Source organism: Lipophrys pholis (assembly GCF_963383615.2).
Source record: "Lipophrys pholis genome assembly, chromosome: 17".
NCBI lineage: Eukaryota > Metazoa > Chordata > Actinopteri > Blenniiformes > Blenniidae > Lipophrys > Lipophrys pholis.
Genome location: NC_137643.1, coordinates 13,174,015 through 13,194,907, shown reverse-complemented (window position 1 = coordinate 13,194,907; position 20,893 = coordinate 13,174,015). Strand labels below are relative to the sequence as shown.

The following is a 20,893-nucleotide window of genomic DNA, read 5'->3' as shown; positions in this document are numbered from 1 at the left end:
GACGGCGATCCCTCGGGAAAACCCATCGTACTCGATCCTGTCTGAGGCTGTGTGAGCGCGGGCTGCTTGCCTACCTGAGCGAACGTGGCAAAACAAAACACAACAAAAACAGAGGGGCAAGGCAGAAGTGCCAAAAAAAATCTCCATCAAATTCCTTTGAAAACACCATAAAGAGATTTCATGGATGTCAGTGGGCCTGTGAGAGATGGGCTTCGATACAAGTCAGCCATACCCGAGCTGTGTTGGGAGAATATACGGCCAGAGTTGCAGAGCTCTGACTGGTGGAACACTTAACATTTTATGACTCGCTGCCATTTGGGGCTCAGGGACGGAGCAGAGTGCTGACCACATAACTAATTAGGCTTGGCCAAAGGGGGTGTGTAAGGATGGGGATTTGTGGATTGCGGGTTGTGGATGTGGCGTGTCTGCATGAGTGAGAGAGTGAGTGAGTCATTGAATGTGTGCCATGGGTTGTTGTTGTGTGCGTGTGCATGTGCGCTTGTGTGCGTCTTGAACCTGGCGAATTGTATCAGGGCGCCGTTTGTTCTCCATAAAGACTCCACGAGCTCTTTCATGTCGGAGCTGCCAGGTCTGGAAACTTTGACAGAGGAGATAGAGACCTATAGCCAACCAAAATACACACACACGGACGCAACAACACACTCTCTCTCTCTAGATATAAGTCTTATCGGGGAAGACAGAGGTATATGAAAAGATAGTCTGGCCTGCTCAACAAAAACAACACTCCTCCTATTGTCTCATCTCTCTAACCCTCCCTCTTCTCTCCATCCCTGGATCATGAAGATAAACGACCATGCACAGATATGAGAGTCCAGTTGCGGGAGGGGGTGGTGGAGGTGGGTGGGGTGGGGTGGGTGGGTTTGTGTCAGAAGTGGAATGTGTGTGAACTGCACACCGCCTCCTATAAATCAGGGAGACAACTAGGAGGAGGCGGGGTGAGGAGGGGGAGAGAGAGAGGGAAAGCAGGATCCAGGAAGAGGAGGCCGTCTGCATGAGGGAGTGATAAGAGGAACGACAAGATAAATGAGCAGTGATGGAGGGAGGGGGCACAGGTGCAAGAGAAGTACACCCAGGCTGGAGTTAGAAACGGGCAAATGATAATGATAAGACAGAAGGAAGGTCATCGGAGGACAAATTACAGTGAACAATCTCTTGAACTTTTCACATAATTGTTTCTAATTCTCTTGAACATTGTTTTTTTTTTGTACAGCTGAACTGTTGCACAACGAGATGAGATTTACAGCTCTCTATGAGCAATAGGAATGATTTGTAATAACCAACTCAATGTTTCTTTAGTGAACGATAAAATAAGTGTTAAGTGAGCTTGTCTCTGTTTATATATCTGCTTTATTCTCCAACCAGTCAATTGATGAAGTACCAGGTTTTATTTTTGTATAGCAGGTCACCTCTCATAACAGCTTTGTGAATTACAACTGATGTTTTTAAGATCGATAAATCCTTAAACCTTTTCAAGGTAGGCTGTGAAAAACATTTCCCTTGTGATGAAGTGCTATGAATCCCCAATTAAGGAAATACGCCACCTTTTCTTATCATTATCCTTAGACGCTCTGTAAACCTAAGATCTTAAAATATCACAAGCTGCAAGGAAGTTTTGCCTGTAAGCATAGACAACCCACAAAACATAAATTAGCAATGTTTTGTTGATTCTGAGCTAAACAACATTTTTGTGGTTTTTATACCTGTGTAGGCGGATCTTTTTTACGTGGTTGCTTTAACAGTGTTGCACCAACATATGATGTACACACAATCTTGGATCCCTTTTCATAAGTTGGAAAGGAACCAATAGAAACCATTCGGAAGGTTTTGCCAAGAAAATTATCCGTCCGGCTTTATCCAACTCAGGATCTCGGGATGCTGAAGACAGGTGACACCCGTCTATCACAGGGTAAAACACACAGAGATAAACAACCACACACATTCTCCTTCACACCTAGAGTCAATTCAGCCTCATGTACACATCCATGGTTTTAGGCTGTGGGAAGAAACCAACACACACCGGGAGAAAATGCAATTGGCCAGTATTTGAACCTACGGCCTATTTGCTGTGAAGTGAGAGCACTAATCACTGCTTCAGAATACAGCACATAGGGAGAAAATTGACTTATCACACAATATTAGGCAGATGGTCATCATGTTATTGGTTTAAATACTGATGGCTTCATCAATAAAGGTATATTCCCAGTTCAAGTTTTGATATCATTGAGTTTTGAAATCTTGAATTAAGTTGAAAAGTTTTCAAAAGTAGATTTTTGACAGACTCTGAAGAATTTTGATGCACTTTTTTTTTTTTTTTAAACAGGAGAGCCTAAATCAGTTCGGATTCACAAGTTTTCAGAGGGATTTAAAACTAAACTAGAAATACAAACAAAACACCTTTTTCTAGTTAATAGCCAGGTTTTTAAGTTACATTCTGGCTACTTAATACTGCTGAGCTTTTTGCCATTTGTTTGGCTACAAAGGGCAGTTTAAAAGTCAGTCAATTTAAACGTCTTTTTTACCTGACAGACTTCAAGAAAATATGGCACTGGGAGGTAAAAAGAAAAAAGAAAAGAAAGATAAGGAGAAACAGAAGTGGCAGTTCATGTCAATGGCAGAAATATGAGATCAGGCATGAGCGGCGGAGATGAGCCCAGTTAATTGCAGCTTCTTATCCATCTTCTTTAGGCAGCTTCTGATAAGCTCTCAAACTCTTAGCACCTAGCAGCTAATTAGACTCCTCACTGAAAAGCAAAGGTGGAGATTTGTGTGTGTGTGTGTGTGTGGGAGGAGGCAGTTGGGGGTTGGCAAAGAAAAAACACACAGATCTTTAGGTTGTCTTTCAGCATTTTATCACCTGACACCCCCTGGTTAGCAGAAAACAGTCGGTTGTGGAAGAGAAGTAGTGGTGATTTATAAAAAAAATAAATATATATATATATAATCATAACAGATGCTTTTCATTCAAAATTAAAGTTGTTGAATTCTGAAATATTAATGTAAGTTAGAATTTTTAGGCAATCAAACAATATGTGCATTTCAAAAGTTGCGACTTGAAATTCAAAAATTACAGTAAAGAAAAAGGCTCACCAAGATATTAATCAAATATATATTTTTTTTATTGCCTTTGGTTGCAAGTCAATAACACGGGTCCAGAAAATTAGAAACAGAATTGATAGTTCATGAGTGCAGTCCACTGTGCTTGATGTTATGAACTGTACATAGTACAAGTTACATCAATACGGCACACGCAGGTATTGTCAGGAGGCACAATTCAATCTCAGCCTGAGCAGCAAAGCTTCATTTGTTTTTGTTATTTAATGTCCAAACAAGACAAAAGAAACATAACAGCACAGGAAATAGGTCGTATATTGTTCACATTTAACTCGTCTCTTCTGGTCCAAACAGATGAAATCCTAAGTTTTCAGACATGGGTATCCATGTCTTTCTTATGAAGCAGTTTTACGCCACCCTCAGGTGGTGCGCTGGAGTTACAGTCCCATTAGAAATGACCTAGAAAAGCTGTTTTTAAAGTGTCTCTCCTCAATAAGGCACCTCAGTACGTTACTCTCAGAACCACTGCTGATAATGACAACAGCATCGCCTTTATTATTCAACATCAATTCTTTCAGGAAACCTGCTCAAGGTCACCTTTTCTCTTCTTCTTTGATTTGGGGGGTTCAGCTGACGTGGCAGCTTTACTCGTTTCATGCTTCCTTTTCTTGCTGGGCTTGTCACTAAGGTAACCGCTGGAGTCGCTCCCGTGGATCTCCGTGCGAGAAACGGCGATCTCTTCCTCCTCTTCCTTTAAGTGTTTTTCTTTTTTCTTCTTCTTCTTTTTCTTTTTCTCTGCAGCTTCCCCTCCATCCGCCTCGTCCGTTGTTCCGTTCAGCTCGGGTGTAGTGCTCCTCTCCGACTGGCAAGGTAAGTTTGTGTTTTCCTCCATCTCCTCCTCCTTCACCTTGTCTTTCTTCTTTTTCTTCTTCTTCTTCTTTGGGGGGTCTTCAGGAGACTCCTGACTGGGCTCTGGGGTGGGGTCTGTATCGTCTGGCTCCGTCTGGTCAACAGGTACACTGGACTCTGTGCTCTCACCCTGAGCCAACATCTCTTGCACGCTGAAATACACAAAGACAAACACGATGAGGATGAAAACACTAATCAAGATAATTATAACGGCACTTTCGACCACAATGCATTTGATTTCCAAACCAAACTGTGGGGTGAAAAACAACAATACAACACATAGATGATTCCCAATGTTTTTAGTAAAAACTAAGATTACTAGTAAAACTGTTTCTCTACATATGTAATATACAAGGTGTGTAAGTTTATTATAACACATGCAACATTCGATATTGGGGATTTTCAAATGTATTAAAAATAAATGTCAACTAAAACAAATGATTGAGTGGAGAGAGAGAGAGAGAGAGAGAGAGAGAGAGAGAGAGAGAGAGAGAGAGAGAGAGAGAGAGAGAGAGAGAGAGAGAGAGAGAGAGATTTTAATTCAGATGTGATCGTTTTAAATGATGGCTTTGATTGATGACATGTACTGTGATTCAGAGAAGGTAAAATATCATCCCATCCAGCTGTGGAGGAAGAATCCCACAAAGATGTTCAGGCTCAATGAGTCTCAGGTCTTAAAGAGTTAAATCTGCAGCGATGGAGCTTCGTCGCCCCCTTCTGCCCATGAAAGTCAGGCCATACAATACAAGTTGTAACCATTAAATATATCAGGACATATTGTAACACCGTCAGCAGGACAGTATTTTACTTTACTTAATTTAATTTTAGCAACCCTCAAACCGCTACTATGTTCTTTATTTCAGTGTTCCTCAAACAATCAAAGTGGATCATATGGCCACTAGATGGCAGTTTCAATATATCTATACATGCATTTCTTCTAGAAAAAGAGTCTGTGGGAGGTGAAACAAAGTTGCTCTAACATTAACACATCAGGCTTACGAGTAAATGATGGCTCGTTGGGAAAATATCACCAATGGAGATTAATCCAATATCAATCAAGAAGTGACATATTGTCGGGGGGAATTCAACAGTAACATCAAGCTTTATATCTCAATAAATAAGTCTGTCAGGTATGTGTATGTGTACTACTTTTAAAGCCGTCCCTGATGAGCCTGACAATGGTGACTGGAGATCACTTTAAAAACCCTGTAAACTTCAAAACACAGTGATTTATTTGGGGTCTAATTTATGAAGCATGAAGAAACCATTAGGGGGTGGGAGGTATACAAGGGTATGTGTGTGTGTGTGTGTGTGTGTGTGTGTGTGTGTGTGTGTGTGTGTGTGTGTGTGTGTGTGTGTGTGTGTGTGTGGTCAGATAAAACACTGGAAGTTGAATAAAAATAAAAAATTTTATGAAAACAGATAAATTACAACTTAAATTTGTTGATCATAACAAATGTTGGCAGTGTGCCAGTTGTTGACTGTATACAGAGACTTATTATAGCTGCCTTGCCCACATAATTGCCTTTGTCAATGAAGGTTGGGGTGAAGGTTATGTCTTTGTCCACATGTATTTATTTATTGGTTTGCATATATGTATGTATGCCTTTTATCAACTCTTCACAAAAACTATTAATCGGAATTGCATGAACAGGCCTTGATGTAAAACTACCTACAAAGACGTCATTATTTTTAGTTGGGTTTTAGTGCGATTTACAAACGCTTCAACACTCATCGTGACACGTCGGCTGCACACTTGCCTGGTCCTGCTGAGCCGCCCTCTTATCAGCAGCACCCCCACGATGTCCGCGTCGAGCGCCATCACCTCGAACTCCAGCTCTGCGCCGATCCGCGGCCCGGAGTCCCTCCACGTTTCCACGGTGACCAGGTTCGGTTTGGGGATGCTGGCGTTGAAACAGCCGTGCACCAGGCAGCCCACGTGGGACAATCCAAGTTTATTCACGATACCCTGAGAAAATACGTGACAAGTTACCGTACGAGTTCATTTCAAATGCTCACGTCAAATTTCTTGCCGAGAAAGAGAAACATCTCTACACTCAAACATAAAACCTGTCGTCTAAGCTGGAGAAGAGATTTCACCAAGAGTTATAACAGTAAATCTCACCAGCAGTTTCTGTCCCTTTTTGGGTTGAAATAGAATGAAGGTGGCTTCTATGTCCATGTGAATGTAGCCGTTGTCGTCATAAATGTCTCCATGCTGGCCGACTATCTTCACGTTGTCATAGGCTAATGGCACACCATTCAGTCTACAAGAGGAAAACACAAGGTGGATGGAGTTAGTCTGACAGTAGAACAGACACTACTTTGAATGTGCAAACAAGATTTGTTGATAGAAAGATGACAACCTAATTGATCCCTGATAAATTAAAATGATCAGCTGCACTCAAAATCAAAAATAAAATGCTGAAATCAACAATTGATAAAATAAGCGCTCAAAATTAAAAAAAAAATATATAAAAACATACAAAGGATTAGATACAGTACTAAAGTTAAAAACTAAGATAATAAACACTAAAAGGCACAAAAGAATTATTGTAAATAATCAAAAACTACTACTGTGGGAACAGAATACTAAACTAATATAGATCGCGTGTTGAGACTACACTAGAGTTACAGTCTAAAGCAGAACTATCACCAGTTTTGGTTTAATCCTGAAATGTGACAATGAGGTGAAAACTTTTCACGGACAGTCCGAGAATGGAACCAGTGTCCTGAGTGCAGCGTCCTGGTGTTTCTGTCCTCCGCTAAACCTCTGAGACTGTAAACAGTTTCCGGTACAGAAGTCATTTCGTTACCTTTGAGAGAACTTCAGCAGCTCTGTCTCCAGCTCCTCTCGGATACCAGTCTTCTTCTTTTTGAGGTACATTGGCGGCAGGGCGATGTGTCTGCGATGCGTGTTCATAACCAGACACGAGTACGGGGCGGACAGCAGCTCCGAGGCGGCGGCGAACGACGGGATCGTACACGGGATCACGTCCGCGGGCTTGTCCGGAGCCGCGGACACCTCGGCCGGAGGGGCCGGAGGGGCCGGGGCGCGCGGAGCGGGAGACTCACCGGACATCTTCACGTGTTTTGAGTCGTCTTCATGCTCGAAGTTCGCCATGCTGTCAGGGAAGACCGGAAGAACTATCGACGGAAAGAAAGAGCAGTTACACTCGTGGCGATCGCCCCCTGCTGGTGGGGAGGTGCAACGTCAACACGGGAAAAAAGGTGATTTAAATTACTTTATTTGTATATTTTAAAACAGAAAAAAACAAGCAAACAACAGACTTGTACATTTGTGATTATAGAGATTGACATGAGATAATGGTGATGGAGGGGTCAGAGTGCCACTGGATTTTCAATCCTCCTCTACTTCATCTTAAAAAGTGAGGAATGTTTCCCGATGCAATGGATTTTCCATCTTTCCATCTACGTCTTTCCATCCGGATAGCTGACAACAATTTCATAATCCATTTTTGAAAAGGTGGGGTGTGAGGAATATTTCCATTCCTTCAAAATGAGTGGAAAAGGGTGATTTAAAGGGGTTTGAGAAAATCCATCTCTGAGTTTAATATAGATATGAACTTAAGTGACAACAGACACACGTTACACATAGATAGGAATGAAATGTACATGTTTTGTTAAAGTACAAAGAACTATCAAAAAACTGAAAGTATTAGTTACTTTTTAACTGCACTTAATTGGACTATCCAATTCAGCTGATCTGTCTGACATAGCAACGTAACACACTTTTCAGACAAACAATCATGTGCAGATTACGCTTAGGTTATTTGGTTTGAAAGCAATATAAAGATATGATACAGGGTTTTTCCTCAATCAATGGTCCATAATTATGAATTTCATATACACAAAAATACAATTCAGCTATGGAAAATGTAAGTATATTTAATTTGTCAGTTCATCGTCTGCCAGACAAGATTATAAAAAGTGTCCAGACAATCAGAAGTTAGTATTTGTAATTATTTGTCCCCCTCTGTTTAGTTTTTGTTCAGTTGTTTATTGTTCCGTTCATTAAAGTAGATACTAATCTCGGAGCCTTGCAAATAGCGAAAGATGTAAATAAACCAATACTTATTGTCAAACTATAGGAAAATGTGGGAACTACAAAGTCAATTTATTTCCAATGAAAAGTATGGGGATGGAGTAAAGAGCTGTCAGAAAAGTTAACACAAAATGCACATTCTTGAAATCTCTATTCAAGTACAGTATTGGTCAAATCTAGGTAAATTCATGACTCGATGTGTAATAAAGTATTAACCAGAAATAAAATCACAAGCACAACTTAATCACGTGATCAGTGTAACTATTGAGTTACCAATAAAAGCAAGGGGAGAAAAAATGATTTATCCTGGGGAAAGCACTCATCATGCCCTTTGTTCTGTGAAGTGCAGGTTGTGCACTGATAAGCAGTTTGTCCAATGAGAGACGCTCATTGATTCTGTATCTTGTTTTTACCTACAGAGCCACATTAAGATCATTAGGGTGACCTAAGGTGTCAATTAGTGCTTCTCATGCACGCACACACACACACACACACACACACACACACACACACACACACACACACACACACACACACAAAAACCTGACACAAACGCAGACACTGACAGAGGTATCCAGTGTTACTGCTTTCTGACAGAGAAGCACCATGGGAGGTCACATGATTCAGCACTCTCTCTCTCTCTCTCTCTCTCTCTCTCTCTCTCTCTCTCTCTCTCTCTCTCTCTCTCTCTCTCTCTCTCTCTCTCTCTCTCTCTCTCTCTCTCTCTATACACACACACACACACACAGTGGGATTGCAGGTCTGGTGCTCTCTGGGGCGCCATGGCCCACTCCTGTCTGTTGTCACAGTGATAAATAGTGACGTGGTTACTTAGTCAGCACAAGCTCCCAGCGGCCCTTGCTGCTGTGGGCCCCAGTTAAAGTACACACACACACACACACACACACACACACACACACACACACACACACACACACACACACACACACACACACACACACACACACACACACACACACACACACACACACACACACCTATACTGTTGTGGTTTCTGGATGGAGAAGGCAGGTGCCATAATGAGGTATTGAACAGCATGCTGTCGTGAAAGCAGTTGCATATCTTCACTGACCTTCAACAGGTCAGTTGTGTCTGTGTACGTGCATGTGAGTGTGCAATTTACCGGCTTTATTGCTGATTCTCCTTCTGCTTTGTGAAGCATTTTATACCTGCGGGTTTGACAGATTCACTTCAACAGTCCTCGCAGGACAGCACACACTTCATACATCTTGCACAGCATTAATAGTGTTGACATGTTTACAATGTTTAACATTTAATTTGAAAGGGATCCTGCAATGATTAAATTGGAAATAAAAACTCTGTGTATTGACTAACATATTTTATCCTTCTCACCAGCCGAGAAGTAACTCACAACACCTTCATACTTACAGCATAACTCATGCAAAGTCCATATCGTTACACTACTAAGAAATGAGTCCTGTACAACAATCTGGGTCTTCATATTTTATGATAATATACACATTGTTTAAAATAGTCTCTGCCAAAGTGAAGCAATACATGAGCCCACATCTCAGAGTAGTCATACTTTAATTGATTTAACTTTATAAGAAGCGTTATAAAAATATGTCTGATTTATAGATACCTGATATACAAGCATGGACATACAGTGCAGTACATTGCGCATCACTGTATTTTCATGTCGAAGCATTCTATTATCCGATGATACATACAGACTACTGTAGGCGATCTCATGATCTGCATTCCACAAACCAATAACAAGACAGAGAGAGATAATAAGGACAGTGAGACTGAAATAGCTGTGGCTCTTCAGAGCAAGCGGATCAGCTGCATGCTCAGTTTGTGCTCATCACTTTCAGCGTCTGACTGGATGAAACGTGTCCTTCCTGCTCATTAGTTTAAGGACCAGAGGACGTCACGTAGATGTTCGTCACCTGATTTGCCAGCTCACCGTCCCGGCTTTGGTTTGACTTGAACTTGAGGGTCTTCAAACCCAGGGTTTGCATAATAATTCAGAGGCATGAATGCCTTTGATATGCTGTTCGTACCATTCAAAACGGTGCCAAGGCAAAAGACCTGGTTCACTTCCTCTAATCAGGATGCAGCAAAATGCTGCAGGACGTGTAAAGTGGAGGAAAAGCTGCGATCTTCTGCCTGCTCAGGTTGTGCATGTGGCCTTTATCAGGGCATCATCATGGTGATGCTGCGGTGTGTCCATTGTAGGAGATCTGAGGAATGCCGTTGCTGGAGTTGTCCAGGACCTCCTGGAACAGGACACACACACTTAACACACCGACTTTTAGAGCTTGCTGAAGCCACGTGGTACACAATCAATCACCGAGTAGACCTTCTATTCTTGTCCTACCTTCTCGGTCATCTCGTGTGAATGGTGCAGCGAGTGTTCCCGCTCCAGGAACATCCGCTGCTGTTCAGAGCTGGCCAGGCGACAGGTCAGCCACGTAGACAAAGTACAGGAGGAGATACCTGCACAGGACGGAGACAGAGAAACCACACTGATGGAGGAATCTCTATGGGAAGTTGATCTGGGGTTTATTAGCAACAAGGTTTCACTTGTAAACCTGATTTCAGCAAACCTTTGTCCATGTTTCTTTAAAAACTGAATTTTCATGCATTTATACAGTGTTTTTGATCTTGCAAGTGCTATTTTTATACCATTTTCCACACCATAAGGCGTAAATCAAAGAGTCAAACTTCTTCCTACCCCCTTTTCGAACATGCAACACACACATTGTAAAGTAGGAGTGTGTGTCATGTGAACTCTGGATGAGCCATTTGGATGATTTTCTCTTTTTAAAATTTATTCTGTTTGTTTCTTTTTCTATTTTTTTACATGTCTGGAAATAAATAAATAAATAAATAAATAAATAAATAAATAAATAAATAAATAAATAAATAAATAAATAAATAAATAACCAAATAAATAAATAAATAAATTCATTACTCTTTAAGTGGGATTATTTGGATTTGTCTTTTTTTAAATCATATTTGTGGTTCTGTGTTTTTTTTAAAGACAATATAATACATGCAATAGCAGTTGGCATGCATTATAAAAGAGGCTGTCAGTTGGGACCGTTATCGGTAATTGGAATTTAATGTATTAGGACACATCCAGTGTAATCTACAAACTTTACCGGTGAGAATGAAACCTTTGAATAATCTATCTGTACTAGGATTTGTATTGGGTGTCACATTTAAAAAAGAAATGTGTCACTGTCATTTGAGTGATGAGTGAAAGATACCTTTTTCTGTTAAACAACCCCGACCTTGCTCGTGATGTCATTCAGATGCAGCACGCCGTGACCATTATGGATCACTCACAGTGGTGTCAGTTGTGTGGGAGTAAATAAGTGGGCAGTGTCACACAGTGTTTTAATTTACCCAGACAGGCCAGAGTCATGGCGGCCAGGTGGATTGACTGCGTTGAGCCCGGACGTTTATTCAGTGCTCGAACGAACTGAAAGTTGAGGATCCCACCGATCAGACCACAGATGCAGCACGCCGAGAAAAGGATCATCTTAGAGAGAGAGAGAGAATGAGAATGAGAGAGAGATTGAGAGGGGAAAATGGCTTGTGTTAAAGCAAATGGTAAAATTGATATCCTATCAACAAAACTGTAAACCAGCTGTCATGATGTGATGAGATGGGAGATAAACCAACTACTGTTCAGCCTCCACCTCCGTCATTCTGCTGTTTTGAACAACGGCTGTTGTGATGAGTAATGGATATTGGTAAAAATAAATCTAATTTCCGATTTGAAAATTGGATCGCTGTCAAGGCCGACTAGCCTTTTCTGAAATATTGCTCAGCGAGTAAATATGCTACATCAGTCACTTGCTGTATTTGTATATGCATGTGTGTGATTTGGATGACGGACAGTTGGTAAGGTTTTATTTTTAGTATTAAATTATAAGTCACATTATATAGAGTGCTTCCTTAGAAAGAGAATAACTCAATTTCAGTTTGAGAATCGCTTTTTTCCCCAGCATAAACTGAAAGAAAAATGACCATTCCTTTGCTTTCCTTTCTACTACCTATCACTTTGATAATTTCCAATCAATTCAATGCTGCTTTCCGTTTGGTACAAATGCCTTGTGTTTGTGTGTGTCAGGCTGGAAGTGCAGGTTCCCTTTCATTCCTGCCAGTACAGATGCCGTTAGTGCCTTTAACTGCATGGAAAAGGGCATCTCCTATTTCAGTCATTACCCGGTGAAGTGTGGAAAGCGGCTGGCAGGGGTCCGCAGCCAAACCAACCTAATGCAATCATCACCCCACAGGCAAAGGAGGAAGGAGGGGGGCGGGAGCAGATGAGCAGAGGAAAATGGAGGGAGGAAGAGAGTCAAACTGACTGAACGGATGAGAGTGGACAGAGGAGGGTTAGGTAGACGGAGAGGGGTGATGAGGAAAGAGAGAGGCACGAGGAGAAAGAGATGGAGACACAGAGAGAAAGGTAGGGGAGGGAAAGAAAGGTTGAGAGATGTCTCTGTTACAACAGATTGCGCTGACATTGATCCATCATTAGTGCCCTCCCTGCAGGAGACAGAGAGTCACAGAGAAACACGAGGACTTGGAGACACTGAGAGACTGTGAAAAAGACAGAGAGAGCGACAGAGAGAGGAGAGAGGTGACTGCCTGTCTCCTCTGATTTCCACAGACATCATGTTTCCCATCGCTCTGTTTGCACCTGCTCGGAGGAATGCACACACACACTCACACACACACACACACACACACACACACACACACACACACACACACACACACACACACACACACACACACACACACACACACACACACACACACACACACACACACACACACACACACACACACACACACGGCCTCGTGGCAAGTGTGTGTGTCAAGTGTGGGTGCTGTGGTTAACACTCTAAAGCATTTTCAGGTTGAAATACATGCACATCCAGGTATTTCTGGGAGGTGTTTGCACGTTCTCTCCCAGAGTGTATGTGGGTTTTCTCTTTTTTTTTCCTCCCACAGTCCCAAAACATACATTTGAGGTTAAACTCAAACCTCTAACTTACTCATGAGTGTGACACTGAGCTAGATCTCGAAGCACTAATGAAAATGGATTGAATTTATTTTTTGAATGCACATTCAAGCACGCACACACACATACACACACACACGCACGCACGCACGCACGCACGCACGCACGCACGCACGCACGCACGCACGCACACACACACACACACACAGCGCTGGCCCTAAAAGTAGTATATGTGCTTCTTGATTGTGTTGAACTGACGTCATTTCCCGGACAGACTCTGCAACGTGTACAATGTTAGCTGGAGTACGCGCTCACTCTGGATGACTCCGCTTCAGATAAACCAACAGACGATAGATAAATAGTATATCTAATGTTCAGCATCCTCCAAAGTCACACAAAAGCCCCTTATAGCAGAGGTTTTGTCCCAAACATGTAGCCTATTACAGAGATTCCCCACCTTTGTTCCTTTGAGCAACCCAAAATGAACTGTGAACGTTCCCCTCCAATCTCTGATTTCTCAAATATATTGTGAAGCAAAACGGTGACTGATGCATCTTTTTTCACCAACATACAAAAAAGAAAAACAATAGTCATTTATTCAGGTCTGTGCACCGTAATTGTTTTCTAATTGTAACAACTGCAGAGCATGAAAAGCCTTGAGCAGTGACTAGTTAACCTGTGGTTCAATTTTATTTTGGTTGCAGACCCCAGGATGGGAACCACTAGTCTTTAATGATTGAATTATTCCAGTTTAAGAGAAAAGGGTGAGAATTTAAATATTTGATTCTAATTTCATGTCTGTACAGTTCACACTCCTCTCAGGAGACAGTTAAGATTAGCAAAATGACAGGAGACATAAAATAACTACCCTTGTTGGCTGAAAGGTCATTATTCCACATTCCAGTATGTAATTTACCAGCACTTCTGGTTCAGGACTGACAACATATTCACATCTGAGTTTTTCGCAGACGAAACACGTGAGATTTGGTTTCATCAAGCCAACTTGTACCTGTACGCTCTGTATGTTTGCCTTGGCTTCTGATTTACTCCTGAGAAAGAAACTAAGGACGCTTACATCCCCAATATCTTCTATCACCCGCAGGCTTTAGCTGCAAAAATTGTATTTTCATAAGCCAGCATAATTGGATTAAAGGGAATTTATTGTTCTCTGAGAAACAACTTCTTCTCCAAAAAAATGAGGATGTACTTACAATGAGTCCCGTCCTCTTCCGCGCGCACAGCACTCCACACATCCCACAGACCAGGAACTTGGGAAAGAACAAAAGTGCAAGTGAACAAATGAACACAGAAGTTAGAATTAGTGTTATAATTAGTTTTTCATTAGGAAAAGTACTGGTTCAGAAACAATAAAAATGTAAAATATTCTTTTTGACTGGCTCATTCCCATCCAGACAACAGGAAACGTGAACGCTCCGTTATTCAAATGCAATTTTCTTCCTCTAAAAATAGTGTGTCATCAGAGGCTTCACGTAGGGAGCCATATTGTACTGGATGTCAGTAATTCAGACTGAACCGGAGCAGCATGGTGGTGGAGTCGATGCTGGCAGAGCGAGCTCAGTGAGCAGCGAGCAGTGTGTGTGTGTGCGTGTGTGTGTGTGTGTGTGTGTGTGTGTGTGCGTGTGTGTGTGTGTGTGTGTGTGTGTGTGTGTGTGTGTGTGTGTGTGTGTGTGTGTGTGTGTGTGTGTGTGTGTGTGTGTGTGTGTGTGTGTGTGTGTGTGTGTGTGTGTGTGTGCGTGCGTGTGTGTGTGCGTGAGGGGGAGTGTGACTTCCTTTCATTTCAAGCATCAGTTATCTTAAGACCATTTTGCAATTTTTGACACCTTAAAACCATCAGATTACCGATGGTTTACACTTCTTCTTAGTATTTCACTGCTTTTAGGAAACATGTTGCTGTTCTATTACTTTTCTGAAATGATTGGGTTCAAAGGAAACTTTATCTCTTGTTTTAATACCTGTGGACAAAACTAAATCTGCTACAGTGTTGAGACTCATTTTCAAAGACTTTTTTAATCTTCCACCTTCAAAAAACGGTCTCAACGATCCAGTCCAAGAAGTTACTCCTTTATACCGCCAGCCAAAGTTATTGTATGTAAAATGAATCTTATGTCAGCAGCAGCCTACATTTGTAATCAGTCTTCTGAGGTCAATCAGTCTTAATAAGTCGGTCGAAACCTCCGTGAGGGTGAATACACCAATATCACATTGTATTTCATCTTCCCTACAACAACTTTGTTCTCAGCTCCGAGGAAGCACGCACTCAGACATTTTGTTACAATATCATTACGTTATCTCTCTGCCTCATGCACACCCATTTGCATCTGTTCCCTTCAAACTTTGCCGTGAGGCACGCACGCTTTGCTGAGACTCAGCCTCGTCCTGCTGCCTTCATTTGTGTCGCCACAAAATGAAGAACGGACTGTAACCCCTCCCAGCTGTGGCAGCAGCTGATTTAAGGCATGTGGCTGAACTTTTCACAGTCTGTACAGTGGAGGGAATGAGAGTGGTGCTGTAACAGGAGGAGACGATTGCAGCACGCCAGGAGGATGATAGGGCATAAAAGCTATGACCCTCCCGAGTACGGAGCAGCAATTCAAGCATGGACCGATGAAAGTCATCATTAGCTTCAGTCCAGCATTATGTGTGCTTCTCTGATATCAGAGGCAAAAGTACATTAAGATAACAACTATAGGAGATAAACAGAGGAAGAACAGTGAGGTCTAAACTTCTTTCTTGGTAAAACAGATCATTTCCAACCCTGAAATTTGAAAATAAATACATAATTTGTACCTATACTAAATGAAACTTTGACAAAACTTGTGCCAATAATACCCAGTCTCACGTCATCCCTGTTATCTTTAGGAGAAAAGGGAGAACAGTTTTATTTCTCAAACAGGGATTAAAGTATAATAATGTCAAAGAAAAACAATCTAGTAAAAGGAAATTCAAAGTTTTTAGAAAAAATCTGAATGGCCCTATGATTTATGACTGTTTTCATAACTAAAGACTAATTAAATTTATGGGTGGAGATCTTCTTTTTTTTTCTTTTCTCTTAAGCATTAACAGTTACTAAAGTAAATTGGCCACAATAAAGCAATTATCTAATGATGAACTATCAATCAAACTATATATATATTTTTTCATATTCTTGCCAGCATGCAGGTAAACTGTGCATCACAAACATGAGCTCCAATTAACAGCGCAAAGTTCCCCTATCAGACTGTGCCACACCATCCTTGGGGGACACTTATGCAGCCACCCTGGAAGTAAACAGTGGAGAAATTAGAAGCAGGGATCGTACACAGAGTCCACTCCACACCGGTGAAGCGTCGCCCTGCTGCGGCTTATGCTCTCCCCGGACCCAACTGATGCCCACGGCTCCCAGGACGATGCTCGCCACACCCAGGCCCACCTCCACCACGGACAGCAGGAGCAGGCTCCACAGGATCTTGCGGCTGGAGCACATCCCGCCCCGGGCATCTCTCCAGCTTACAGTCGGAGGAGGCGGCGGGAGGCGGGCGGAAGGAAGGAAGGCAGGAGAGGAGTCCGCTTCTCCGGATCCGAGCGCGTCTTTACCGCTTCATGTCCTCCTGGGGGAAATAATAGTGATCTGAACTGGTAAATCCAAGTCGGACGACCAAGCAAGGAAGGAAACTTGAGGAGGCTGAACTGTTTGAAAGTGGAGTGAAAGCTGCTCCTCCTCGCTCTCGAGGAGCGCTCAGATGAACTTCCTCCGCGCGCTGAAGTGCGTCTGTGCCGCATGGCGCTGTCCACGGTCCTTAAACACTGCTGCGTGCGCACGAGCACACACACACACACACACACACACACACACACACACACACACACACACACACACACACACACACACACACACACACACACACACACACACACGGGCCAGGCGGGGTCTCAGCCTCTGAACCTACTGGAGAATTTAGAATATTTGACAAAGAACATCTTTCGTTGTTCACGTTAATTTCTCAGACAATTGCTGCAACACAGAGAACTTCGTTTTGACGGAATTTGCAACATATTCAACTGTTGTTTGTACTTGTTCTAACTGTTACAATTGTGGTTTACTACGGAAGCTTATTTGAGCAATTTGCTTCAATAACACTGACAATAAATTCAGTTCTAAAATGTGTGTTTTGATAATACAAAAAAAAATCACTACACAGTATCACCTAGCACTTAAATTCAGTAAAAAATGTTTATGCAAGGCATGGCCCCTGAGCCTGGGATTTGTCCTGCTGCTGGACCTTTAATTTTTGTTTTTTGATAACCTGAAGTGAAATACATGGAAACAGTACTTGCTGGGAGGTACTGGTGACTCGTTCAGGATGTAGACTCCCATACACCAACGTTAGATGGGATTTGCCCTAGCACCTTGTGACCCAATAACAGCTGAAACTGGACTCTGAATTAGACACAATTGCAAGGTAATATAACTGTTTCACTGCAACAAGAGTAAGAGCAGATCATTCCATGATGTATTAGAACTCTCCAAGCTGTGGAAAACGAGAGTGTATCAGGCCAGCTGTTTATGTTCAAACCTTTTATCTTCAGGTGTAAATCTGAGTGGCACAGCAGACGTCTCGATTTTGATGTGTCACCTAAAGTGCTGTTTGGGTGTTTCATAATTACTGACATGCTGTGAAAATCATCCTGCTTTGTCAGCTGCTTTGAGTAAAATGGGCAGAGGTGACATTTTGGAGATGAAAATAACTTGTAGTACCAAAACAAACAGAGCCGAGGTTTCAGCTGGCCTGAGATTAACTTTCAGGACAGTTCATAAAACATAAGAAAAGGGTGAAGATGACACGCAAAACCTGAAAGATAAAAAAACAAATCCTTTATCACAAATGGTAAATACACTTTATTCACATTGAACGCACTTTACGTGATCAGCTGGCAACTGATATACAATGTGCACCAGTGGAGGCAACTTGGAGTTCAGTGTTACCCCACAACACTTCTACACATGGATGGAGGAGATGGATACTGAACCATCAACCTTAAAATTGGAGGAAGACCAGTTAGGCTGTAGAGATTGCTTCAACACAATGCTTTGGAATATTATTGATAATGCATCCACTTGTAAATATTTAGCTTGTTTTTCAAATCTCAATTTATGTCCCTACTTTATCACCTTGTTTCATACATTTAATGGATGTTACTAATCTAATAGTACCTGTGTTTTCCCATAATCTACTTCCTTTAATAGTTCCTGTTTTGAATTTCTCAAACAAAAAAACTAACAATGATAACAACACCTTCTCTCAGCAGAACCACATAGTATCTTAAAAGCAAAACCCACATGCTTCCTCAGCCTTTTCTTCAAATAGCTAAACATTCAATAACCTGGATTTCTATCTTTACTGAGAAAAATCAAAGAGTTTGAATTAAGCCTGCAGTATACCAGAAAAAAAGAAAAAGAAGCTCCGTAAACATGCCTCAGCTGATTCAAGCTTCTGAAGCTTGTGCATGTCCGGACTGATCCCCAATCAATGCGCATGGCACTAAGTATGAGGAATAATTGCATTGTGTTACAGTAATATCTAATTTTTTAAAGGCCCTTTAATGCAAAGCAGTGAACACGAGATCAGCTGAAGCAGATATAAGATGAAGTACATGGTGAACATGCCTCTACTTGTAGGTTGCCCTGAGGTGGAACTGTATAAATTATGCAGCAGTCCTGATTATTTTAAGGCCAGTTTGATTTTACTTGTTCTGGGTGTATACAGTCTATAAGTTGCAGCTCTATCCTTGACACAACATCGCTCATGACAAATGCCACCTGGATGTAAGTCTAGATAAATATTGTCTATTCGATAATATTAAGTTGACAGGGCTGGTTTCTATTCAAAGCACTTTGTTTTTGCTGTTTCACATCTACAATACTGAATGTTTTATGATCTGTTGGGGTCTATAAATCAACTGTAAATAAAAAGACTTGACATCATGTTTTTACTCAGCTTATGTGGAGAACCCTGAACCTTTGTTTCCCCCCTATGAGGAGGTTCTGGACCACAGGGTGGGAACCACTGCCTCACAGGTTACAGGTAAATGTATGGTTGACCTCTACGTTTATAAACTTATTATAATGATAATATATTAAAGTTAATAAATCAGATAAAGACTTCATGCATCAGTGGAAAAGTTAAATAAAAATTTAATTAATTAAATATAAAGAGCCTCATGTGGAGTTCAAACTCAGGCAGTGAGAGCTGTAGTAAATCCTCGTCCGATGGGGTTGTAAACCACAGGAACATGTTTCACTTTGTCAGAAGGACTGATTAAAGAAAACATCAGTGATGGGCTACTTTAAGTCATTTTGTCCATTCTGGCTGTGCTGCTGACTTTCCATCATGGCCGTGGGACGTTTGGTTACGTAAGAATGTTTTACAGCAGCAGCTTTGATAGAAAGTTGCCTTTGACTTGGCCCAGCAGACTTTTATTAGTCTGGGATAAGATGCTGCTCTTGGCTCAACGCCTAAATGATACAGAAGCCTCTGATCAATGCAGAGTTGATGACACACTGGATTTCTCTCTCTCTCTCTCTCTCTCTCTCTCTCTCTCTCTCTCTCTCTCTCTCTCTCTCTCTCTCTCTCTCTCTCTCTCCCTCTCTTTCTCTCATATAAACCAGGATCACACATTCAAGTCTCCATTTTCATCTCTTTTTATTGCTTAAGCCTAATCAGAAGAAATTTAATGCTTTATTTTTCATCACTGTCATTGTAGTAAGACTATAGCCCTGCTTTTCTTGAGTGCTGGCAATTTAGTTTAGGATGATTACTATTGCCATTTTGCGAACAAATAATTCCCTTGATTTTATATAAAATAGTGTTGTGAAAAATATTTGTTGGAAACCACACTGAAAGGCAATATTGAATAATGAAATTTTATCTCTTCATATAAAAGAATGATGTTTTTCATTGTCTGTTGCCCTCCTGCTCCCGCACAGCATCTGCACACATTCAAAACAGAGATGAAGAACATTGTTTATTAACCATGTCTATAAATGATTTGATGGCAGTTACGCATGTTGTTGTCCATTCAAACATAAGGAACAAATAGGTGAAAATATAGAAAACAATTATGAGTACAACTTCATCAGTTTTCTCATCTGTTGCTGAAAAAATGTATAGTTTATAACCTTTATCAGGTGAGAGCCACATAAGGTGGATGTATGTTTGTACTATTTTGAAAGATTTTGAACTATCCAATGTGTGCTTGGCTTTGCTCATTATTTTCTTTCTAATTGATTTTATTGTATTTCAATGTCGTGTAATGTTTCCTATTAATAGTGACAGATTGGGGGAGTACAGCAAAGACGTAGTTTGCATTGTCCCATCACTAGGAGTTAGTTTGTTAAGTTTAAATTTTTCTGTGCCTGTGACGTTGTGTCCAGATATTTTAGCTTCCAACCAAAAAGGCATCGAAAGGCACAATTGTTAGGTAATTGGCAACTTCATCTTAGTGTGAATGCATGTGACTGCTGGTCTGTCTCTCTGTATTAACCCTGTGACTGACTGATGACCTGCCCAGGGCGCATCCTGCCTGTCACCCTGTGTGACGTAAGTATAGATGATAGATGCATGGATGGATTGATGGATGCTTAGCAGGGAGGATGGATGCATTCTGGATTTGATGAATTAGCGTAAATTAAAATTCACTTGCAGGCTTGTTGGTGGTGTGTGTGTGTGTGTGTGTGTGTGTGTGTGTGTGTGTGTGTGTGTGTGTGTGTGTGTGTGTGTGTGTGTGTGTGTGTGTGTGTGTGTGTGTGTGTGTGTGTG

General features: G+C 41.4%; 2 protein-coding genes across 2 annotated transcripts; both read right to left on the bottom strand.

Moving 5' to 3' along the window:
* Positions 1-3,117: 3,117 nt before the first annotated feature.
* polr1f (RNA polymerase I subunit F) lies at positions 3,118-7,130 on the bottom strand. Its single transcript, XM_080485471.1, has 4 exons — positions 6,798-7,130; positions 6,107-6,248; positions 5,742-5,950; positions 3,118-4,133 (listed from the first exon to the last, which is right to left on the bottom strand). The coding sequence occupies exons 1-4, from the start codon at positions 7,103-7,105 to the stop codon at positions 3,647-3,649; spliced, it is 1,146 nt and encodes a 381-aa protein (XP_080341597.1). The 5' UTR covers positions 7,106-7,130; the 3' UTR covers positions 3,118-3,646.
* Positions 7,131-10,239: 3,109 nt separating this feature from the next.
* Positions 10,240-16,560, bottom strand: tmem196 (transmembrane protein 196; the record flags this gene model as incomplete). The annotated part of the gene is made up of 5 exons (XM_080485722.1): positions 10,240-10,311; positions 10,413-10,531; positions 11,447-11,582; positions 14,288-14,344; positions 16,396-16,560. 5 exons carry the CDS (start codon positions 16,558-16,560, stop codon positions 10,240-10,242), a joined length of 549 nt encoding a protein of 182 aa, XP_080341848.1.
* Between the last annotated feature and the right edge of the window lie 4,333 nt (positions 16,561-20,893).